This window comes from Seriola dumerili, unplaced genomic scaffold (assembly GCF_002260705.1).
Source record: "Seriola dumerili isolate Sdu_G_001 unplaced genomic scaffold, Sdu_1.0 BDQW01012242.1, whole genome shotgun sequence".
NCBI classification, from domain to species: domain Eukaryota; kingdom Metazoa; phylum Chordata; class Actinopteri; order Carangiformes; family Carangidae; genus Seriola; species Seriola dumerili.
Window position 1 is genome coordinate 472,475 of NW_019186497.1, and position 25,852 is coordinate 498,326.

Consider the following 25,852-nt stretch of genomic DNA (forward strand, 5'->3'; position numbering starts at 1 on the left):
TATTTACTTGAATGGGAAAGTGGACTCAGAATTTTAGACCCCACTGGGTATTCATTTTCATTCAAATCAACAAAGTTAACACCTATCTATTCTATAAAAAACACAACTATAACTGCAAATGGATTTCCTTTAGTCATCCAGAAGACACAATCTCTGGGCTAAGAGAAATGCTGAGCACTACAATACCTAGTTTTCTATGTCATTCTACCAAAGAGCATCAAATTAATGGGACGTTATGATGATGGCATCAGCTGTGATGTGATGTATTGTGTGTACCTTCTTCTCTAGCTCCTCTAATTGTCCTTTGTAACTTTTCTCCATCTCCTGCAGGAACTTCAGCCTCGTCTTCAGGTCCTCCACCAGCTGCCTTTTCATGTTCACATCTCGCTCTGTGTGACTCGCCCTGAAAACATACAAAAGAATCTCAGACACGCAAACACATCAATATTGTATAAAGCATAAATGAGTATGAATTCTACACAGAAATTCATATTTGTGCACAGACATAAATCACATACATCATCTACAGAACAGAACAAACACAAACACAGTCAGACACAAACACCCACACCCACACCCACACCCACACACACACACACACACACACACACACACAAAGCTGGCAGGCACAGTGTCCCCATGCAGTGCATCAGGCATGACAGCTCATTATGACAACTAAATACACTGGCATGCTGTTTGGGTAAGTGGAGGGGGGGTGAAATAAGGATGCATATATAATTCTAACTGGCATATATTAGAACAAGTGCTCTGGCGGGGAATGCCGCACTAAGTGTGACTGGGGAGTCCTTTTTGACAAACGACATTTCGAATCAGCAGTGACACTACTTGAAACACTGCAATCAAGTATTTAAATGTTTGTTATTTTCAGCTCAGTGTTGCACCAGTCATATAAAAACACATCAGCGGGGGAACATGGCTTGGGAGAGACTGATTATGGAGGGAATATGCTCTAAAAAGTGTTGTTTGTTTGTGTTCTGTACTGTGCTGATCACACTTCCCTGAAGAGGCAAGGTCGTATTGTAAACTGTTCATGTCTTAACTGTTGCAAACATGCACATGTCACTTCCTATATCAATAACCTGCTGTATTGACATGTTTAATATTCCAGCATTCTGTAGAACTATATCATAGTGAGGCCTTTTTTTAAATGGGCTCAGTATGTTAGCATGTTTTATTCTGTTTTCATAAAAGGCAAATATGAGGCATTTTTCATGGTTGTCTATACCTTGGGGACTTGGAACAAATAGAATAAAGATCATAAGGATGCAGTTAATTAAAATGGTTTCTGCCGTTTTTTTAATTTTTTATTTCAAAGATGTAGTGGATTTCTTATCTCCCACATGCATCATAGCTTGTGTGTTTTAAATAAACAGATGATGCAACACTAGAGCAAATGCTTTCGTGTAAGTAAATGTCCCTGTCTCCCTAGGTGGATGAATGCCTAAGGGCAGACTGGCTAAATAAATGTGAGCTTGTCCTATTGGAGTGACATTAAATTAAATGAGAGGGGAGTCTAGCCTGGGGACTTTGGGGGGAAGTAGCGCTGGCTGGTTACCCCATGGATTTGGCCATTAATGAGAAAACCCATATTGAACCTTTCAGATGACTGTCTGGTGTTGACTTAAAGACGGAGAGCAGCAATAAGAGCCCCGGCAGCTCCCTCTGCCCCAGTGCTAATGGCAATTAGATCGACAACATTTATTTTAGATGTTCACTCCTTCTGCACCCCAAAAAGAATAGAGGATAAAAAAGAATGAAGGATATATGGTGCTTCTGCTGTAGCGTGTGATCTCTATTTATGAGTGTTAGCGGAAAGAGAGAAAGAATTCAAACTCTATCCCGATCACTCACACGTTTGTTCCCTTTGTTCTGAGCTTGTTGGCAATATTGTTCATCAAACATGCGTGTATTGTAATGATAACAGTCAGTGGTCTGAAGTGTGTGCGTGAGAGAGCGCAAGAGCACATATTTCTGTGTATCTTGTTAAGAATGAAGTGCGGGTGGACGTTTCATGTGGCTGATAGACAACAGGGCTAAAGATGAAAGAAGCAACTTCATAAATAAGGCAGGGCCATAGTGCCGGATATTGACTGAGGACATGCCGGTGTACTTTGAAATTCATTTCTTTTTTTCCCCCTTCTCTTCTTTAAGGCGAAGCAGCCTTGCTCCCTGTGTGTGTGCTGAGATGTATATTTCAGAGACGTCTAGACATGTCTTTCATTCTGAGAAGGGGTCCCTCCATGGAGGCAAATGGAGTGGTAGGCTAGAAGAGATGGCGAGTTTGTGTGTGTGAGTGAGTGAGTGAGTGAGTGAGTGTGTGACAAGAGCCTGAAGAGAGGCTGAGGCTGTCGTGGAAACTCAGCTAAGGGATGTTCACTCTGTCTGGCTGTGATCCGCTGTGCTTTGGTCACATACCCACTGTGATTGTACACATGCCCTGGATGCATTATTGAGAATGGCAGGCAGAGGACACGGCATACTAGACAAAAAGAACGAGAGGGAGGAAAGCCAAGCTGCTCATTGTACTTTCTCTCAGTTCAAAGATGAGATTCCTAATGCAGAATGATGATATATGCCTTTCACAACACTGTTCCACATCCTTAGTTTCCCTGAGTGAATTGTTTATAGCTATACATTCTGACTGTGTAATGCAGCAAGTGCTACAGTAGGTGAACCATGTAACTCATTAGGGCTTGTGGCCCACAGGCCAGAGCGATGTTGTGTGGGTTTTAGTGTCATGGGCCAAGATGGCCCCTCCTGCGGCACACAAACAATCAATACACTGCTTTGATCAGCAGTCCACATCAGCTACCCACATAAGCAACACCACACTACATGACACACAAGACACCCACATGCACACATGTGCATACACACTAATTCCTTCAGTCATTTTTATACACTCGCTCATGAGAACATGCATAATTTGACAAATGATTCATGCAGAGGAGAAGCATGCATTAAGTGGAGTGCAGCAGACAGAGTGCTGCCACATGGTGGAATCAAACACTACAGATGAGAGCTGTACAGAATGTGCAAACATGCAGACAGAGACACAGTGAGATGGAGAGACAAAGACAGAGAGAGGGATGCAAAAATACAAAAGGTAAAGTAAGAGCTGTACTGCAGAGCATCAGGAAGAAAGGAACACAAAGAGAAAGACGTAATAGTAATGAGGAGAAAGGTGTGAAACTAACTTGTCCTGCAGCTGGCGGAGCTTGTCTTCGTTCTCCTGGAGTTGGCCTCGCAGGGCTTTGTTAGCTGCCACCTGCCTTGTGACCTCCGCACTTGCATTCTGGGGGGAGGGCACACGGCGTGTGTGTGTTTGTTAATGTGTTTGAGTGTGTGCGATAGGGGGGTGGGGAAGGTTTTCACGACATGGCTGATGACAGGTCAGGCACAGCATGCCTCCTCATTATAGTTACAGCGGGAGGGTGGAAGGTGCTAAAAGAGGTTAAGAGGAAAACTGTATTTTTCAAAGTGGATGAGATAAGGGGAGTAATTAGGAAAAATAACAATTTGTAGCCCTGTGCTACTGAATATATTTTAATGGGGATCTGACTAATATGCTTATTAACAGATTTTAAAAAAACCCAGCAGCAAACATTTTGTTAATATTAATAATATTTTTGTACATATGTCAGTCATTAACAATGCTTTCATTGCATATAAACTAGCGATACTGCTGAGATTTTTGTAAACTACACACTCTTTATGAGTATCAGAGATATATGGCTCACGATGACAGGTTGGCTTCTGATCATAAGACTGATGGATATTTGAATGTGCATGTTCACTTTGATTTAAAGAGCCACGTGTCTCTTGTGGGAACTGCACTAGTACGAGCCTTTGACAATGCGCTCACTCAGTGTGCGCACCCCCACGGTGCATCCCTCGCCTCTCCCTTTTGGTGTCACTTGACATGACTTCCGCGGCTGTGTGTAACGACAGCAGCAATCTGCTTGGTGACACTGATGAGCTGGCTGTGGAGAGGGTGATAATACTGTGGTACCACTTACACCTTATTCCCTATGATGTAGGGCACGTCTCTACTGTTATTCCTCATTTCTCGTCTTTCTGACAGGTACTCCATAATAAGATCAAATGATAAGAAATGCTAATTCTTGTTGAAATCACATGCAATTTCAGGTGATGTCAAGTGTAAATCGAAAGGCTCAAGAGTCTGTGTTTTTTTAACCACCATGATTTGAAAGTAAAACCTTGACAGAGTTTCTTTCAGAGTTTCTGAACTCCTCAAGGACTACGGGGTGTTCAAACCAGTGAGATATTAAAGTGACTCAGAAATATTGATGTTAGAAAAAATATCAGGGAAATGTTTTTTTTTCTAACTAAAAAACATAAATGCATGTGTAATCCAATACTGTTCGGTACTGCATAGTCAGTAACAAAATGGCAACAAAAAGAAAATTCAAACTAAAATGTGCAAAATTCACAAATTAGGTTTTCTTGCTTTTGAACACAAACTTGCTTCATGTATCACAGTACATAGAAAAATGACTAGTGTTTCTCTATAAAAGATTTTTTTGAGCCAAATAGCATTAATACTCTTCTATGATTATTCATTGTTCTGTCCATTCAAGCTTCATAGTGCACAAAAATGAACACAATATTTAATACAATCATCCTATTAAGAGACTTATCTCTTTATAAGGCGTGCATAATAAGACAAAGCATGAGGGAAATTCATTAACGCTGGAGTTATATTTGTAACTTACACCAACTAACCTTAAGTCTGGCTTGAAGTTGTTTGACCTCAGCCTCGAGAGCCTGGTGGGCAGGGTTAGTTGGGGCGGGCACGGTTCTGCCCTGGCAGGAACACTCTGCGTTTACAGGTGCTGGTGGTGGTGGTGCAGTTTGCTGGGGGAATGTGATCTGCCTCCACTGCTCCAACTCCATCTCGAGAACCTTTTTCTGCTGCTCCACACCAGCCAGGTCAGAGGTCAGCTTCTGCAGATTGATCAACAGACACTTGAGTTAGTGGGGCTAGGCTACTGCTGATGATAGCACAACTAAAAACAAAAGTTTGTCTACTGTTATCAAACCTAGGAAAGCTATATTTGTGTTATAGTTATGGTGAGAATTAAAAAGTAGTGGGAAACATGCTATACTGAGTCAAATCAAAACCCTGCCTTCTCTGCTTTACAATGCAAGACTGTATTAGTGTTGTAATAAGAAAAAAATCATATGACTTACACAAGTCTTTATTTTAAATTCAATTTACATGAATATGATAAATGCAGACACAAAGTAAACACAATATGTTAGAAATCGTGTATGTTTAAGCCACGGGAGAGCTACAGGCTCAGCTTTAATATCTCGTCTGTGATAAAAACTCCTTTCTTATGCTAATTAGGAAAAAGATGATGCTGTTGTCCGGTCAATAGGGCCTAATTCTCACAGTGATTGGCATGCATAATAAAGCCATCCTGCAGAATCAGAGAGCACTTTGGGACAGAGGGAGTTCAGCATTTGGTGAGTGGTTGGGTTTATAGTGATGAACGATAATGGCACTAGCTGATCATGTACAATGTGCAGTGTATCAATGATTCTAAACATAAGCATCTGAGGTGAACACTTTTAACCACATGCGTGTGGTGGAGCTCAAAAAAGCTCTTTGCCTGCTTATTAAGAAAGTATGGGGCAGAAACACATCTCTGTAAGTTTGGTTCAATACTGCCACAATTAGATGATCTGGTATCATATCAAACGTCAAGAATGCTTAATGGCACAAATAGGAGACATGATACATGAAGATGTATGCTGCACACATGGATGGGGTAAATACTGGAACACATGCACAGCCATAGCCACAGCCCCACAGCCACACACACACACACACCCCCAAGTGAAACCGCAGATTCCCAGGGGTTTGCTCTCTGCTCTGCATACATGGAGGTTATTGATATCTGGTTGCTGGCTGACACCTTTTAATAGAATCCCTCTTGTTTTACGTTTCCTCTGCTCTGTTGAAGATGCACATGCCATATCCCCAGAGAGGGGGAGAGAGAGGAGCAGGAGTGATAGAGAGAGAGGGAGGTGTAGAGAATGAAAAGTGGGACTATGGCTGCAGTGGCAGTGGTGCACGAATTAAGAGTGGCATTGATGACACTTCCTGTAAGACAGGCTTTGATTTCATAGGCCATTTTCAGCCCTGGTGAGAGATGACACTGACATGGACTGATATACTAGTGGTCCATTAGGCTGGAAGAGTGGACACATCTCTCCCTCATCTGAATAGTGGTCTCACTGATGTTGTTCCAAGTGATCATTAGGATAAATAAGGAAACACAGCTGCACACGCCAGCCCATTTAGAAAAGCAAAGGGAATTTGTCAACATAAATAAACCACAGCAACATTAGTGTAACATCTTATTGTACCAACTCAGCCACTTTGTATTCATCCTGGCCAGACTTTTTATGTGATATGTGCTGTCACAATCTTTAAAACGTAAATAATGTCGGGGGCTTTTTAAATTCAGTCAGTCGTGTCTGTTGCACTCCCTAATCCTGTGATAATCCCAGCCCCTTACATGTTGGAGGAGGGCAGGACACTCCATACTTAAAGAGATAAAGCTGGTAAATTTGCGAGGCGATGTCACAGTACACTGAAAAGTGAAGTAAGTGGGGAAGTAATGATAATCAGTGAGGTAGATAATCCTAGTAACCAAATGATCCAGTATTTGGATGATACGCGTCAAGAGCTAGATTTGGAAGGACTAGGCGGGAATGATTCATCTGTCACCTGAGTTTTTTAAGCTTCTTATGACACCTTAAAGGATGATTCCGGTTTATTACAAATTATGTCTCATTTTCGGAGTTTCTGGACATTATTTCGGTGATCAAGGAATAGCTGCCATATTCTTAGATCTCAAAGTGAACTGTTGAAATCTCGGGATATGGCAACAAGTCAGACAGGGCAAGAAATACAGGTGGTAAGATGATGTGACAGGTTTTCAACAAACCTCCATACAACTTATCTGACGGAGAAAGTGAAGGTGAATGTTGTAAACATCCATCACAGTTCACAGACTGACTTTCTGTTTCGGTGGTACAAAGTTTTCCTGTGCAAAGAGGGATCATCATCATGGTGCTGGTGACTAAGTGATGAAATTGTCACCATGCCGTTAAACAAATGTTCCACTTAGGCTGGGATATGGAGAGCTGAGTGCAGCATGACAAAGCACATCACACCTCTCCACTGCTGGTCTATTCCTCTCTAATGGTATAGATTTGAAAGCAGCAAAATATTGTACAAATAGCAGCTATTAGCGCAGTTATTAAGACTTTTAGAAGCTCACAATACAAACTCATACAATCCAATCCATACTCATACTTATAATACCACAGGGAGGAGGGGAATAAAACGGCACACATAGGAAAGCAAGGAGAAAAGAAGGAATAAGGAAATAAGGCTTAATGATGGAAGGAGGCAAGGACGGAAGCAGCAAGGGAAGGACAGAATGGCCGAAGGATCAGGAGACAGAGCAACACAAACAAGTTTCTGTGAAACTGCCATGCTACTTCTCACATGATGGCCCCTGTGGAGGCTGTCCTAAGCCAATTACAAGCAGAGAGTTTTAGTTGGAGAGTTGGCCAGGACCGACTGGAACAAGTCCAAAGTCCATCACCTCTTGCCCTTTCCAGAGAGGGCAGCAAGACCTGGCTTTGGCCAATCAGTCAGCTGCAACTTTCTCTGGAGGAGTGGCATTAATACTGCACAAAGAAGGAGGAAACAAACAGGAAGACAACAATTCCCTCTCTGTCCACTCATTCACACAACAGTGCGAGTTGTGTGTGTGTGTGTGTGTGTGTGTGTGTGTGTGTGTGTGTGTGTGTGTACATGTGCCGTTACTGCGGTGTCTGAGTCTAAGGTCTCGTTGGGCCCCAGCAGATGCCTGGGTGGGAGCACAAGGGCCACTTCCTAGGTAGCAACACTATGAGGGCTGCACTCTGACCTGCGTGTACAAGTGCAATATACTGTATCTGTACTATTCCACACAATAAATATACAGACATACACAAACATACACCTAATCAGGTGTCCAGTGCACCTTTGCAGGCTGCTGCTATGTCTGAATTCACCAAAAGAAGTCTCCTGCCCGTCGGATTAACAACTGTGTCTGTCTGTGTGTGTGTGTGTGTGTGTGTCTGTGTGTGTGTGTGTGTGTGTGTGTGTACATATGTCGGTGTGTACAAGGAGGCCCTGACAGGAAAGATACTGTTTAGGGGGCAAAGTGCTTGGTGTTTTATTTATAGTCTATATCAAGTTTTAGAGTTTCGTACCTGGAGGCAGGTACTAAATAACTCAATGGGTGTGTGGCGCAGTCACCTTGTATTTGTCTGTGCACACGAGTGCACGTATTTGAAGAAATGCAACTGCCAGTGACACAGATTGTTGTGGAGAACTGGCTTACTAAAACATTCAGCAGGACAAGACAACAGCAGAGTCAGAGAGAGAAAGAGAGATTCTCCTCCTCTCTTTTGCTCTGTGGTGCTGACCTCCACAGGCGAGGGTAGGCTGTCAGCCACACTTATTAAGCATGATAAGGGCAAAGGACCTGGTACTGCTGTACTCTCAGCTCCGAGCAAATACAAAAGAACCACAAAAAGAAAGACAAAGATAGACAAATAAGAAACTTCCCAACACTTACAACTGGCTTTCTCCTTTACTCATCTCCCTGTTTTTTTCCCAAGTTACCTGTGTTAGCTGCTTGCTGCTGCAGAGTTTCTCAGTGAGGGAGTTGAGCTGCGCCATGATCTTCTCATTGGCCCTTCGCAGCTCATTGGCTGAAAGCACAGCATCTTTCCTGGCACTTCGCAGTATGTCAATGTGGCGCTGTAGGGACTCTATGCGCTGCTGCAGAGAAGAGGAGGAGCAGTGCTGGGTCCTCATCAGCATCCTCTTCCTCCTCCTTCTCTCTCCTCTCATCCCTTGGTCCCAGGGCTCATGCTGTTTATCGTCTAACAGGAGGAAGTATATATGCAGGCGCCTCAGAGTTGACAAGTGCACAGAAAAACTCCAATTCCCTATTTAGAAGCTACAGCTGGGATTTAAAAGGCGGATGTAAAAGTGTCTTTTTGTGTATGCACAAGTGAAAACTGTGATATATTTAACAACTTGAATGATTAACATTTTCCATTTATAACCAATTGAGGAGTGTCAAGTTCTTGAAAAAAACAAAAAAAAAACAACAAAAAACAAAGCTTGTTAACTTCCTAGTACTTGTTTCTGATCGACAGCATGTACATACATTGAGTGTTTTTCCTGCTTCACTTAATAGTCGATTAGATTTTTGTAGTTTTGCATCGGTGTGAAAAAGGAAAACTTGTCCTACCTCGGGCCAGAACATCGGGTTGTTTTTTGTGAGATTCTGCTGCTGGCGCTTCTGTGTTTGACATCAGTGAACACCTGTAGGACTGAAAGAACAGAAAAGTCAGAGACAGCGATGAAAAGCAGCTGTTTAATGTAACACAACCGGTTGACATGTTGTGCTTCCTGAGATGCGGCTCATAATGACACTATGATCACAGGGTGTGCTCAGTTTAACGCGACAAGACAAATCACCCTGTGCTTTAATAATTCACCTGAGCGTGTACAGCTGACTTCAAATTGAACGCTCCTCTGTAAGGATATTACTTCTGACAGATGCTTGCAAATGCCGCCTTTGTTCAATCACTGTCTGAAAGCTCTGATTCACTCCTGCACTGTGACGTGTGTGTGAGTGTATAGTCATTTGCACTCATAAGTGCCTGTGCGTGACACCTCCCAACAGCAACATTGTTTGTAGTGACATCAAAGAAGAACCCCCCCACCACCACCACACCGCTCCTTCCTCTCTGCCTGTTTCCTTTGTACGGGGGTCAGGTAGGATTTGATCAGTGCCAGGTTTGATCACACGGTGCCTTGCAGAGAGGAGAAGGGAGATGAACCCTTTGGTTTGTGACATAGCACGTCGTGAGGGGGCCGGGGCTGTCATAGCGATGAGCCCAGAGGAGCTGATGGGCACATTTAGCAGATCTGGAGTGGGGAAACTAGAGGGGATCTGAGAGTAAGGGTCCTGACAGCTCCCTGGTTACAGTTACAACAACAACCCTCTCTTTCTCTCCACCTTCTACCTTGCTCCCCTCCTTCTGAAAAGAGAAGGAGAGGAGAAGAGAAAAAGACAGAATATCTTTAAAGGCCCCCCTCTTTCCTTTCTACATCTCTCTTCTTGACGGACATATCTCTCTGGGGTTTGGAGCTGCCATGTCCTGCTGTGGAGTGGTTTGATGTGGACAAGAGTAAGGGGTCCAGGCCTATTGATTTCATGGTGTGGAGAGAAGATGGAAAAGAAAGAGCACCCACAACCACAGATGAGAAAGCCTTTGTGACTGCAGGAGTAAAGGGAGTGGCCATGCAACAAATTGTTATAGAAACACTCATAATCTAGACTCACATCTAGACAATTCACATTAATGACTATTTGTATTATCAACTAATCTGCCAGTTATTTTATTGTTTAATTGATAAATTGTTTGGTCCATAAAATGTCAGAAAATAGTGAAAACCCAAAAAAGTTCAGTATACTAAGCACGAACCAGCAAATTTTGGTTTAAAAAAAGAAACTTAAACAATTAATGATTATCAAAATAGCTGCCTAATTAACTAATCATTGCAGGTCTTAACATATACATAAACCCCAGTAAAAACGTCAAACCGTGCAGAGATTTGATTGGGTGGTCAGCTCATATCTGTTTATCAGGTACCAGCTGTACAGCTGCAGTGGTCCAGAAGAACATGAATGACAGCACATACTCTACATTATCAAAAACATACTTTGTTCCCTCTCCAAAACTTAAACATACAAAAACCTCTTCCTTCATCTCTATTAATAATCCTGTCAGAATAAACCTGTAGAGACCGGGACATTTTACCAAAGTGTAAATTAAATTACTGTATTAGGTACAACAGAACATTACATGAACTTAGTTTCAGCGTCACTGGGATGGTATTAATCTTACCCGTTTCTACGGCTGGCGTAATGTAGCTGTACATAATTGAGCACATAGGAATCTTCTGACTTAAATTACAATAAATTCTGGTTAAATTCTGCTTGCAATTTTGTATATTGCCTCAACAGATCATCTTTCTTCATACATATGGAGCACTTTACTCAAAATATGCTGAATATGACATTGTAACCCATTAAAAAAAACAAATTAGAAATTTAGGATGATGAAGTTCAATTTTCATGCTTTGCTGATAAAGCTTATATAACAGAGATTAGAGCAAACCAACCTTTCTGTTAGCATGTTGTCTGTAAGGTGCTGTCCCTGAGGGCACACTGTTGAGACTGTCCGAGTACTCCTCACCACTGTCACTGTAGAGAAAGGTGAGGAGGGTTATTACAGGCCAGAAGTTGAACCCACAACACGGGTTCTGAGAGTACCACCCTTGAACAAAAATCCAATTTACCTTTTATGGTTGATTTAGTTGACATCAAGCAAAAATATGTGCATTTTGCCCCCCCTTCTTCCAACAGAAAATCAATGTCCCATCCAATTTCTGAGCTGGAAGTGTAAATGTGGGTGTAAATTAAGTGAAAAGCTGCAGTGTCTGGTGCTGATGGTGAATGCATCAACATGTATGAGAGCGGCTGTGGCCTTCATTAGCCCTCTGTGTGTGACAGACGTGTGTGAGAGGCACGGCTGAGCGGAGCCAAGCAAAGTTGCATCTGATGGACACACGGTAAGGGCTTCCTGAGACACACACACATACACACACATGCTCACACACACAGGTTTATTGACAGTGACCTTTGATGTGAAGGTGGAAGCCAGTGACATTTACGCTGGCGGGTTTATTAAGGTGGGGCCTGAGAGAATCAGCGGAGGTAAAGACCACAGAGAGAGGATCTAACTGGAATATGACAAGACTAGGGGCTAGTTAGGGTTAAACCTGGTCTGGAAGGGGGCACAGGGACTTTCTGAGGATCACTAATCACAACCACTAAGACCAAGGTTACTTACATTTGATGAAAAATGCTACCTCGTTCCTGATGGTGAGACAGCTGAGCAGGCCTGACGTAAATTCAGCCTTGTGAATACAAATATAAATTCCTCTTATTATTTATTTTAATATATACTGTATCATATGCAGATTCAAACTGACAAATACTACACTCAACATGATACTCTGTCCAATCAGTCATCAAGAATTACTGTAACTGTTTCCACAAACTATCAAAGTTGTCTCCTGCATGTGCTTCAATTTATAATATGGTTAAGAATGCTGTGCTGGCATGTTATGGTGATACATCAGGGGATACCTGTGTGTCTGTTTGTGTAGTGTACCCATATAGTACATAAACACAGGTTTGTACATTTACCGGCTGGATGCTAAATTGTGCAGGTCAAGTAAAGACACAAACTGAAGGAAAAACCTAAATAAATGAGTGGTGAAATGCAGACGCTTGGCCACTGGTGAAAAGTTAAGGGTGATTGGACATGAGAACAGTGGAAGCCAAGGAACAAACCACCAACCCTGTGATAAATGGGCAACCCATTGTAACTCCTGAGAACAGAGCCCCCAATCAAAACACCAAATGATCTTTTGAACAATCGCCTTGAATCCCTCCAATACAGTTCCAGGCAGGGCATTTTATCTTTTCTGGTGGCTTGTGGTAGTGCCTACATCTTACATAGAAACTTAATATCAGCTTTTAATTGTTAAATGTTCTCCTTGTCAGTGATTTGCCATCCATAAGTAATGTAGTGTCTTCCAGCAGTGATCAAGAGCATGTGAAATATATAAACACATAACAGGACCATTCACTAAGATATTCTCCATACCCCCTGCCCTCATTCTGTTCTGCTCACAAACAAAACTGATGATCTGCTCAAAATGGTCAGCTGCCTCCAGCAGCTCAAAAGTTGAGAGAGCGAGCCAGAGGCAGCGGGAAAAAGAAGGGGAAAAAAACAAAGACTTGGCAGTAGCCTTAACGAGTCTGACATCTTTATTTGGCACTATTAAGGCCAAAGCTCCTTAGGCAGAAATACTGTATTTCCAGGAGCGCCTACCAGACATACTGCTGAAGAAGACCCCTGCGAGATAAGAGACGCAGAAGGCTTTACAGTAACAAATCAGTTGACAGGTGCCTTAAATAAGACAACATCTCAGTTTAGACCCCTTCTTCACAAATCCACTTAGATCCTCCTCTCAGGTAAAGCGTATATTAGACTGCTGCTTATTAGCTACATGGAGAGGCATTAGGAAAGCAGGGCATAGCTGCACCCAGTCCCTGTTAAACGGCCTCATGTGGATAGAGCTGGGGTGGATTACAGTCAGATGAATTAGTTGGTGAAGAGATGGCGAGTTAGTAGGACAGAGCAAAAGAGAGCAGATAGAGAGAGGCATACAGGGAGAGAAAGTGAAGGAAAATAAATATCAGCGATAGCTCTGAGTGTTTGAAATCAAATCATTCCGACCATCACTCAATAAATGTTGGCTCAGTGGCTTTTTTGCATAAAACATACATGGAATAATTACTGTCGATGGTTCTTAATTTAGAGGGTGTTAAACAGCTTGTAGACATCTGGTACTGAGCCGAGTAGGGTCATTCAAAATTTATCTAACTAAATTAAGGCGAGGAGAGGAGAGAGGAGGGTGGGTAAGCTGTAAAGGAAGTGTGTGTGTGTATGTATATGTGTGTTGGGAGCAGGTTACGGGGTTGGCTGGAGGAAATAAGTGTAGCACACACACATTTGTGAATTGACATGCCACAAGATAACCAACATGACTAAACACAGGGTGGAGTTAGCTTCTGTGTGGTTGTGTGTGTATGGATGGAGAAGGTGGCTAGGGGGGGTGCTTGGTACTTGCAGGGGGAGCCTTAGCGCTGTCAAGGGGGGGTTAGTGAATATGCACAGGACCAGTAAATTAAATCAAACTGCCAAACTGTCAATTTCGGGATAGCGTGACTAGTGCATGAAAATGGCATCACTGGAAGGTATCAAGGCTTTGGCGGCCTCCTTATCCCTGGGCTTTTCTGGCATCGGTTCAACTTTGTGTGGAGAGGTGGCTAATTTTGCATGCAAATTTCAGTCAATAAGCTCCAAGCAAGGCGTCCCAGGATATTTCGAAGGATCTGACAGTAGTTTCCCCCTCCTCTCTCCTTCTCTCTATCATTCCTGCTCGCATTCTTCTTTTGGCTTCTGAATACCAACTAGACAGACGATGAAATTCAATCACCCATTTGCTTACGCTTTGCATATGCACGTTGTCCCCTTGATGCAGCGTGGCCCCCCACAATTCAACCAACCCACCCTCTCCACTCCTACCACTAAAATAATGAGGCGAGAGGCAGTGAGAATAAGTGCTTCTGTGTGTGCGTGTGTATCATTACCTGTCTATGCTCATGTCCTCCCACTCGTCCTTAGTGGGACTGGGGCTGCGGCCTTGCCAGCTGATGGCTTGATTGGGGCTGACTGTTCGGTGGCTGCTCTGGCGTAGTGCACCTCTGAGTCTTGTTGTTTTGAATTTGACCTTGCTGCTAATTTTGCTACCGATCCCGCCTGCCCGCACTGGTCCTGCTGCATGGTTCCTGTAGTAGTCCCTGGCTGCTTTGAGAATCCCCACCTCCTGTCTCAGCTTCAGCAACTGATGATGAAGCTTGGTAGCCTCTTTCTGAGAAGCAGCAACCCGGGCTTCTAGGGCCATGATCTTGTTGCAATGACGCTCCCCTTGGGCCTGGGCCAGGGCCTGGGCTGCCTCTTCACGAACAGCTTCCTGGGTTCGCAGGTGATCGAGGGAGGCTTGGAGTTTGCGGCAGTTGAGGGCCAAGTCTTTGTTGTCTTCAAGTAGCTGCTCTTTCTCTTCACTTAGTCTCTCTCTCTCCTCCTCCAGGGATATCATCCTCCACTCCAGCTGCTCAATCTGAAAGAATCAAAAGATATGGGGTAGAATCAGTGGTACACTATAGTCAGGTTTGTTTCCTTCACATATTTGTATCTTTTACCATAAATACTCCAACTCCTGAACAAACAATACAATGAGAAAGGCCAGTGTTTGATTTGACCTGCGTGTGGTGGCATGTGCACACTGGCTTCCCTCTCCACTGTCATTTTCTCATGGGTATGTGTGTGCCAGTGCATACAGTTTATGCTGTGTGTTTGGTTGAACCAAGGAGGGCAGCAACACTCCCCTCCATGGCCTGGCAAGAGTATGGACATCTCACTGGCACCCCCTTACCCTGATCACCCCTAACTACACAGCAACCAAGAGCACTTAGTCTATTTGTTAGATCTTTGGTTGAGACTGTTTAAGAGAACAGTGGATGCCTGCTGGGTTTGTGCCTCCAGGCAATTTTTCCCTTTTATTTGGCTCTCACTCTGCCCGCTGGTGAAGCCTGGTACCTTTCAAACAAAATTAGATGGCTATCCCTACTCTTGATGATTCACTGTCATGAAGGTAGAAGGGTGGGGGGGGGTGGGGGGCATATAAACTCATGCAAGCAGGGGTTTTAAAAGTATGCGTGCACAAACACGAGCAACCAAAAATTTGAATTCTAGAATAACTTACAGACAGTTTACTCTACTCCACCACTACATTTATTATTTGTGGTTATTCCTGGAATTGTTTATAACTGTAAGAAAAAAACAAACTACATCCTGGCTGACACTTGACTTGGAAATGTGTGCATGACCAATTCCACCAACAGTGAGAACACTTTCAAATCATTCTTGATAGAGCAAAACCAAATTCTCTGAGAGGCATTGTGCTGGTTTCTTTTATTGGCAATGACAAAGAACACTTAGTGATGGCATAGTGCTGTACCTTTTTAAATGACTGTTCCATTTGCTCTGAAGAAACAGAAGGCTTTTTTGGAGTGCTGCTTTTGACCTGGTGCTCCTCCACCACTTTGTGAAGCAATTCTGCAGAGGGGAACAAAGCTCGTTATTGTGACATGATGTGTCAAACTCAGGCGGTTCAATCAATAGAATGATAATAAAGAGGGTACATTAAATCAATTAGCATTACTAAAGTCTAATTTCCTTCCCAAGGTCCAGTTTCTTTTTTCTTCTTTTGTCAATCAAATCAGAAGGAACCGAACACAGTCTCACAATTGCTGTTTTCATGGGAACTTGAAATTTTCACCGCAAAAACCAAGCTCCTGTTTCTAAAATCATATCCAATAGCCTTTTTCCTCCCAATTAACAGAAAGGTATTTTATTTAGTAGTCCACGAGGAAACAGGAAAACAGTGTTCAAAAGCACACACACTGGGACATGCAATGTGCAACCTCTCTCTAGAGATCTTAAACAAACGAAGAGAAGTGTTTGAATCCCTAGTGAACCCACAGCCCCAGGCTGCACTGCTTTGTAGTCCACTATGTTTCCCCAATGGACAACTAATCTCTACAGACTAACATGCTGCTTTATTCTGAGAACTTCAATAGTGGCCTTGGCAAACATATGATTTAAGATTTATGATAACAACGGAATGCATGCAGGAAGAAAAGTGTTTGGGGATTTGATGCACACATATTCATGGGCGCATACACAATCCAACAGGCCTCAGTGTCACTGTCTGACATACAGTATATGACATACAGTCTATACCTGCAGAAGGAGGAATATCTTCCCTGCTCACCTAGATGCAAAGGGCAACACAAAATAATATAAAACTTTTTGCCTTTCATTCTCTTCAGTTAAACATTCATGACAGGACGACCAAAATAATTTGTACAATGAGGCTGGAAACATTAAATATTCAGGACCTTGACTTTTCAGGTCAGTTGATCTTTTGGAGAGTGAGTTGGAAAAAGAGGCCATAGAAGGAGAGTAAAAAGAGAGAGGGGTTATGTTGTGAGGAGCCGCTGCTCCCTTGCTTTGCATTTGACGCTTTGCCCAGGGAAGTTTGTTACTTTGAATTAGCCGGCTCTTTTGTCTTTCCAGCATGTCACATTCAATCAAACAGAGCACCAAATAGGACAGGAGGGCTGCCGTGTTCGCTGGGTACATAACCAGGTTGGGAGACAATTATCCAGCTCCAGTGCCGGTGGCTTGGGAGTTGGCACCTCAGCACTACCTTGATAAGAAGACGTGGTGGCTCCCTAGTCACCCACTGTTGGAGGAGGTCCTGGCACTGCGGCATACATTAACGTCCCTCCCATGACTCCTCATGGGCTGCAGCACAAAGGCCCTGTTCCTTTCATCTGCTGCCTTTCGTTAGTGTGATCCCGGTGTGAGCAATTCAACCCTCCATCCCTTTGATCGGGTCACAGAGGTTCTTCAGGAGTAAATGTTGTGGCCATTCACAAATTTCTTTCTTAATAATGATGAGTTTACTTCCTATTGACACCAAACATATTGGTTTCAGTCCAGATGTAAATATTCTAAATGTTGCTAAAATGACTGCATTTATTCATTTACAAAGTTTAGATTTTCTCTGCCCAAATCATAACAATATACAATTTATTTATCTACTTTGACAACTATATGAACCTAAAGTAGAAATAAAATAGGAAGTGCATCCATGACTGAATAAACAAATTTTGTATCAAACTCTTTGTTTTTACCTTTAAAAAATGATTGTCAAACACTGTTTAAGAAACAGCGATATTAACAAAATAATGCACAGTGAGAAAAAGAACTTCACCAGAATGAAAAAAAGGTTTTATGTAATACAACAAAAACCGTGGTATTTCTCACACATTGTGTCATTGTTTCCATTGGGATTATTGTCACATGTTTAATGTTGAATGTTAAAACCAGCAGGCTTTCATTTCTGTAACTCTAGGCAAAGTGAATTTTTACCTGATGGAAAGTGGAAAATGACATGTAAAGCAGATACTCAGGCTGCTGTGTAACATTTAGATTTAGTGATTACTTGTCTGATAAGATGTAAAGTAAGATGTAAGTATGTCCTTTCGAAGGAGCTTATTTCTTAGTGTTCCTGACTAGACTGTCAATAGGAGAGGATCCACTATTTTAATTAGTGCCATCCTTTAAATCACACGCTTGTGTCTCCAACAGACACCATCATTGGTTGTGAAGAAAATTAAAGTGATCTAGGACAGATTTGTTATTGAACTGGTTAATTAAGGCCACCGGCAGCAGTGGTCAGTGTCTGACAAAAGGATGCAGATTGGATTAAAAGCAAAGTGCTTTTTAACATTGGGAATGATATGTGCAGACAAGATGAACACGTCTTGATCTCCCAATCAATTTGCAAGGAGTTGATCAAGTCTTAATTGAGTTGTCCTATTAATTCCACAGGGAGTTGTCTTATTAATTCTGCTCACTAATACACATGGCCAAGAGGTAAAAGGATAGCTAAAGGTGCTGTCATGTTAAGCTTGCATACTTTTCCACCATTACAAGTGATATTTCCAGTTTTTTTTTGTTTTTTTTTAAACTTTGTTCTTTAAGCCTGTGGCAAAATCCTTGGGTAGAATTAAAAAAAAATTAACATGAGAATAATTGTGTAAAATTGAATTTAGGCAAAATATTTCCACTGCAACAGAAAGGAAAAAAGCAAAAAGTAACAGAAAGACGATGAGAAAAAGGGATTTTAAAGAATCATGTTCATTTGGTTTTAATGAAAGTGCTCACCTTTGTGTTCATTAGCAAGACACAGGTGAAGCTCCTTCACCGTGGCCCGGTCCATAGCAGCCTGGACTCGCAGCATGTCCAGCTGCTCTTCCAAGCTGGCTCTGCAGTCACACATATTATGAACTTTACTTCACACAGCTCTTACGTTAAATCTATTCTTCCTCAAATATGAATGGAACAACAAAAAGAAATATGAAATCAGTACCAAGACAAGCATTGTATAATGAGTATCTTTTTAAGTCTCCACAAATATCACTCTGAATTCCACTGTGGAATCCATTATTGTAAAAACCTTTTTTTTTTTTTCTCAACACATTTTAACTTGATTCTTGTGCACTGGCTTCCCTTCCCAAAAGAAAAGACGACATGGTGAAAAAATCACCTAATTAAAATGGTTTTTAATTCATCTGGAAATCAAAGTGACAAGCAACATGAAACGCCAAGGTAGGAAAGTACATTGTGCATCTGTGTGTGTGTGTGTGTGTGTGTGTGTGTATCATAACAGACAAACAGACTGGAAAGAGTGCCCAATTACCTCTGTGCAATTAGCTTGATTTCTGCTAAAGGCTAATTATGTGGAGCCATGCTCGAGACTTTGCACTTTCAAGTTATTATTAGGACCCCAACTGAAGTCTACTGAGGATACACACAAGCCCACTGAGACAACCACACCTGAAACACACACCTAATTTCCCTCCCCTCTGCTCCACAGAGTCAGAGAGAAACGCTAGAAACAAGCTGCTGCTACTGTAGTGGCATTCTTCCCTCAGTTAACCTCATTACAACAGTAGGTCTTCATTCTGACTGACTTCTTAAGGCATGTGGTGAGTACAGCATGTGTGATACACTCTGAAGCATATGAGGTTTAAAAGGGCATTTGTGGTTATGGTGAATTATGATGAGCATAATGGCAATTAACTTAAACTAGACACCTGTTTCAACCAGTCTAATTTTGCTAGATCAACCAAGAGATTTTTCCATACATATGCCAAGAGAATGACTTGGGAAAAGTTATCGCCACAGCACAGGGAAGAGAAGTAATTAGCTTTTTAGCCCACACGGTCCGGTAGAGGCCTGGCCTAATGGCTGACCGCAGCTTAAATAAGTACACAAATGACTCTCCCTGAGGGGGGTTGAGGAAGCAGATGGATATGTGTCGCTCCTCTATAGATTTTCCTCCATAAATGAACTCAAGTCGATGAGGCACCGGCACTGCCTTATGTGTCGAGGATGTTAATGGGACAAATGAGCTGAAATATGCAGTATGTGTTCCATCTCATGTTTCTCTTTTATGCCTTTTTGGATGCTGATAGTATTGACGCTAAACCAAAGTTCATATGCAAAACATTCAATTTTGTTGAAGGATAAGCATACTTTCTTGGATGAGGAAGGGATTGGATTGCAGATGGAGTTCATTGGCCAGGGGCCTCCAGTTTCACATCATAACATCCTAGAGATGGAAGACTATTGCATCCTTATTCAGTAACACTCAGTTGTTGCAGTGTGCACTTCTATCTGCCATAGAGAGGATTAACAATGCTACATGTAGGGATGTTACAAGTATTATTTGTACAATAATAGAAATTTGGTGACTTATCTTCAACTTTTACCAAAGCTAATTTGGTGAAAGTAAAAATAAATGCAAAACTAAAACAATTAATACATTTAACAAATGTGTCCTGCTTGCTGGCCAGATTGTATTTTAGACCTCTGTTAGTGCTGCCTGCTACGCCATTTTGTTACTTTTGTGTTCATTTTGTAAAGTTACATTATGTGAGTCACAATGTTACAGTGCCAGGAGTTTTGTTTTGTGTCAAAACAACAGCTGGCATTTGGAATTACTCTATCTGTCAGTGCTTTTGGTTAATTTGGTCAATGACTTAAAATTCCCATTTAAATTAACCGTTAAATACAAACACCTCTTTCTACAGTCTGTGCAGCCTTTCCTCTTTTCCTCAGGCAACACATTAAAAGAAATTTTGAAAATATGATTTCATTCTTGACTGCACAAAATTGTTTCCTTGGATAGTGTATGCTCATATCTTCCCTTACAGTCTCACTCCTTACCCGTTGCTTCCTTGCGTGAGTACATCATTTGATAAACAGATGCTTACTATTTTCAGCCCATTGGGGTCCTGATGATGGGAAAAGAGCAGCTTTGAGAATTCGAAAGGATGTTTAGGCAACACTGTAAGGCTGTGGTAGCACCGAGATGAATCCCAACCTCAAAGAGCTATGTTTTAGATCTGCATCACATTATCGCCACCTCCACCTGAACAAATTCCAGACCTTTTCCCTGCATCAGACTACCTCCAGTAACCTACAATTTATGTGAAATGAAACCATATTTTCCTGTCATATCCTAGCTATCTCAGTGGAGAAAAGGTTTTCTACAGCTGTATCTCCTATAGAGTATTTCATTGGTCTTTTTTTTTTTTTTAAATCTGGATGACAAATCAAATGAAGCTAGCTGGACAATTTTCAATTCCTTCTCAACTTGCCGCTTCACCTAAGGTAGAATAACAGTCAGCAGGCATAAAAGCAAAAGAAGTTTCTTGGCAGAAATCAAAGTAAAGGCAACAGACACATGTTATGTTTGGTAATGATGTGGTCTGCGATGTAAGTCTGTGTCTCACGTCGCGTTTTTGGCCCCATTTTTAAAAACATTTGCAGCGCTAGAACTTCAGCCTTGAGCTATCCACTCCATGTCATTTGATCTCATCCCTACCTGTGCTGAACCTAACACAGCTTAGAGCACAAACTGCCAGCCTCCATCCACAGGGGTGTACAACACAACATCATCTACAGCTATTGTGCTTTCACATGTCAGCCTCCTTTTGGTTTCTTGCTCGGCACATAAAAATACACAGGAAGAGCGGGGAATAGGGTGAGAAAGTGAAAACACCTCTGGCATTTTTATCGCTGGGGAAAGAATCTTGTTTTTGGGGGGTGTGGGGGGGATTCCCTCATGGTTAAAGTCAGGCTAGAGGGCTGTTCATTCATGGAGGGAGTTTGGGTGTATAAGCCACTGCTGTCAGCAGAAATGGTGACTGGTGGAGTTTACATGGCTCGGTGCTGTACTGTAGCTGTGGGCGATGCAGCGGCAGCAGCAACAGTGAGTCTTTAAGACTTAGGTTCTCTAGCCACAGGCCACTGATATGAGAGGTAAATGGGAATTCATGCAATAATCACTGGTGGAAATAACCTAGGATGTCCACAATATTCCCTGTTTAAGAGGCTTGTTGATGCCGCTAGGTAACCTAATATAAAACAAAACAATATTATAATGTTGTATTTATTAAACAGGAAGGGAAAGACATTTGCACAACTAAATACCAGTTCCGCAGTCAATGACTATATGAATATGGGATGGAATTGGAAATGTACATTTTTTTCTGTATGTGAATTGTATTTGTGAGGTTTGGTTCTTTGACATAACTAATCAAATTCTTTGTGCTCTAATTTTATCTTGTTATGAGACCAACTAAGACTTGATGGCGCACTGAAGTTTGCATCATAATTACTAAGTGTAAAGCATTTTTTTTTAAACAATAATTAATTTACCAAATAATTAATGAAGGAAAAACCTTACTTGTCTGATTTAAAAACATGAATAATACATTCTGTTTGTGTGTGTGTTTGAGCAAATGTGTCCCTCCTCCAACTAAGCCCTCGTCCAGGGGGCAAAAGATTCTCATTACTTCTAATACCTTTTAGCAAATCAAGATGAAACGAAAAGAAATAGAGGAATATGAGGAACATCAGGGTAAACTTTATTAAACTTAATTAGAGTCAACGTCGCTTATTGGGGAGGTTCACGTCCATAATGGTCACTCTCTACAGAGGAGGTTTCACGGCTGCTGCAGAGCAAATGATCTCAAAGGCTTTTTCCCCAGTAATCGCTAGCTAATTTATGCTTTGATGTCGTCTGAGTATAGCATCTTAAGTCTGAGGATGCACTGCATGTGTTTATTCTGTTTATGGGGCCTAAATAATCCCTGCCTCTTTTTACCAACAGACCTTTAACAACAATTAACAAGCATGGACATGCAGTGCCGCAGACAGATGCATAATGAGGCAGATAAAATGATCCCACAGCGAATTTTCTAGCCCACCCTGCCCATGGTTTCTTGCCAGGAAATCTCAATCAAAAATAATCCAAAGTGTCAACTAGTTTTATTTGTCTTTTCCTTTTTCCTTAAAAACACTTTGGTATACATCTGAGAGATTTTCTACACTGGTTAAATGTTGAGAGCATAGAGGGGTCTTTATGTCGGACCATGTCAGTGCATTATTAAAGAAAGGTGAGGTGTTTTTTGTAATTAAAATGTTTGATGAATAAATAATGAAAGTCAATCAAATTGGCTTGGCTAGCGTCAATACATGAAAACCAATGTTAAATTCTGAAGTGGTTAAAGTTTGCCATGGATAAATTCCTGTTGACGTTTCCACTGAGGCTCAGAAGAAGCTTTTAAAGTAGCAGAACATAAAGAGAAGTGTGTGTGATTTAAACTTTTCCAGTAAGCTTTTTTTTGGTAAGTGAACCTCTTCAATAGTTTTGGTTTTACTAATAACTCCAAAACTAGTATTAATATTAATCTGGCAAGCAATGAACCTGAGAGCACAGAACTGACCACTGTGGTCTATTGTAACTTCACAGTATGTGAAACTGTCTCAGGATGCTATCTTTTTCTGCCCCGCTAAATTAGGTTAGGCATCAAGTGCTGTTAATATGAAGTAGACATGTCAGCTCAGTAGTGAAGTACTAGGTCACGCAAGCTCACAGAATGGAAATAACGAGTACTAAAGCACATAAAAATTGTTTGTCCTCCTAACTAGTAGTTCATGTTGTAGGTGCGTGCTATAATTTTCAAGTAAAAGTTGCCAAAGAATAAACCATTTGCTGTTTATTGCATCCTCAGGTCATTAATTTGAGCCACAGGGAGCCAGTAAATCAGCTGAAAGAGCAGAGAAACAGACCTGTTTCACCTTCTTCCTCAACACCTTATTCAAGTGCAGAGATTACAGGGGGCCTGGGCTTGATAACCTTCTCTTAACACTATGGGGACCCACTGAGCAGGAGTTATCCCAGCAATATTCATTCTGGGAAATGGTCATTTGGGCCTCAAGACACTGTTTTACAAGTGCTGTTTTTGGAGGAGGTGATAGGGAGCATCTGCACAATATCATGACAATGAGGAAGAGAAAATGATAGACAAATGGAGTTTAAACAGTCTCTCCTCTAAAGCCCGCCACTAAGCATTTAAAGCTTTATAAGGGGTCTTTATTTGGCCCTAAATTCTTAAGCTGCCAGGAGTTAATTAGCCATTAGTGGATCATTGCTAACACTTATCTAGCATAACCTTCACAAGCACAATCATTATAATACGGTCAACGGAACAACAAGCTGTAACTGCTTGCCCCATGAGTTTCCTGGCAGTTATGCTTACAGGAACTCTTGTTGTTGTTGCACTATCATGTACCCACATTTGCCCTCTCTGTTGCCTCTCAACAGAAATTTGCATTGCAGGAAATTAAAGCTGTTTGGTTACGCTGGCTTCATCCATAGTCCCAACAACCCTGTCACCTCATTCCTGCTCATTTTAACAACAGGTATGGAGGAAAGTAAGGAGTGGAATAGAGATGCACAGTATGTTTTCGCTTAGTTAAACACACTGAGCTGTGTGTGTGCGTGTATGTGCGTTTGTGTGTGTGCCCTGGAACGGAGAGTTTTTCTAAAGCACAAGTTTAAAGATCCCAGCCAACTTTGCACCAGCCACCCGGGTAAGGAGGGGTCCTGGGGGCGCAAATGGAGGAGATGAGGTGGAGCTGGTCAGGGGCACATGAAGGGGATCAACACTAACCCCGGAGGACAGGCCAGTTACACAGCTAGGAAAGAGGCCAGCCGCTCTCTATCCCTCGTGGTTTCCCTCACAGGTCAGTTCCAAGGACCCTGCATGTTCACTATAGTATGCTAGCCCCCCCACGCCCCGCCCCCAGACCATCCAGTGCTTCGCTCTGCTCAGCTCTAGCCGTGGCCGGGCAGGCAGGCAGGCGGATGGACATCCCTTAACAGGCAGTATCGGCGGCACAGGGGCTGCTAGCCTGTAATTAGCTCGGACAGCTCAGGCTTGGAGAGAGGCAGCCGGGCTATATCATAATGAGCTCAGCTGGGATTAGGAGGACAGGGCAGGGGGGTGAGCAGAGGGGAAAGCAGCGGAGGGGGTGGGGGGCAAGTACCAGAATTCTGGCCTCAGCCTACTGCAGCATCACACAGGGCCGGAGGGAGGCAACTGGGAAGACAAGCAGGAAGAGGGGAAGAGGACGGCACAGAGGCATAGGATAGAGGAGGGAAGAGGTGAGGAGAGGTGAAGGCTAGGGGAGATAGGGGAGAGGAAGACTGTGGCTTTAGGCCAAGCTTTGTGTAGCATCATAGTAGGTCAGTGTTAGTGGTACGGTTACAGGGGTTTCTCTAGATCAAACAAGACAATGGCTATACTACACCCAGAGACAAACTAAAAGATGCAGACAGGAGGACAGAAAGAAAGTGGAAAAACTAAGCAATATGGCAAAAAAATAAATGAAAAGCATCTCCTGCAGTCACAAAGCTCTGGGTCAACATTTGAGCTACTAACACCACCACAGCTTACAGACTATAAGTATGTAAAGTATCTTATTGACACTTAATAACATCAGCAACAAGACTACAGTTTGGCATAAACGTTCCATTAAAAATGCAATTATTTCACAAAGACACGGCCAGGGATTCTGATAATGTGATTTTACTTCCTGCACTTTTATGTGTGAATTTTTGGGCAGCCAATTTTACAAATGAGCACAGAGTCTAATGATCTTTCTTTGGCCCCTGCTGGCTGGTAATGATGTGGAGGGCTAGGTGGATGCTGTGAAGTTGGGAAGGGCACACTCAAATTTTAACACCCACAAACAAGAAGGGACAGTGGGAGTGTGTGAGTATACGTGTAAACGTGTAAGAGAGAGAAAGTAAAACAAATGTGTGTGTGCTCATTCAAATGTCTATGTGTGTACGTGGACATTTTGACAAGAGGTGACTTACTTTTCAGTGGAGAGTTTCCTGGTGAGGTTTTTCAAGTAGGCCAGCTCATTCCACACCGCATCACTGTTCTCTTGTCTTAGCTGCCACGGCTCTGCACGATGAATCCTTTCACCTGGCCTGGACACACACACACGCACACAC

The 25,852-nt window shown here is 42.3% G+C and overlaps 1 protein-coding gene across 1 annotated transcript in view; it reads right to left on the minus strand.

The window, feature by feature from the left end:
- The window catches only part of cntln (centlein), an 81,361-nt gene that overhangs the window by 20,738 nt on the left and 34,771 nt on the right, over positions 1-25,852 (minus strand). The window contains exons 11-20 of the mRNA XM_022770109.1: positions 25,712-25,828; positions 18,637-18,737; positions 15,857-15,954; positions 14,427-14,956; positions 11,321-11,402; positions 9,378-9,459; positions 8,741-9,003; positions 4,768-4,989; positions 3,219-3,316; positions 277-403 (exon numbers count right to left, since the gene is read on the minus strand). Of these exons, the coding sequence (XP_022625830.1) occupies positions 277-403; positions 3,219-3,316; positions 4,768-4,989; positions 8,741-9,003; positions 9,378-9,459; positions 11,321-11,402; positions 14,427-14,956; positions 15,857-15,954; positions 18,637-18,737; positions 25,712-25,828 (1,720 nt within the window). The remainder of the gene's footprint in view (positions 1-276; positions 404-3,218; positions 3,317-4,767; positions 4,990-8,740; positions 9,004-9,377; positions 9,460-11,320; positions 11,403-14,426; positions 14,957-15,856; positions 15,955-18,636; positions 18,738-25,711; positions 25,829-25,852) is intronic.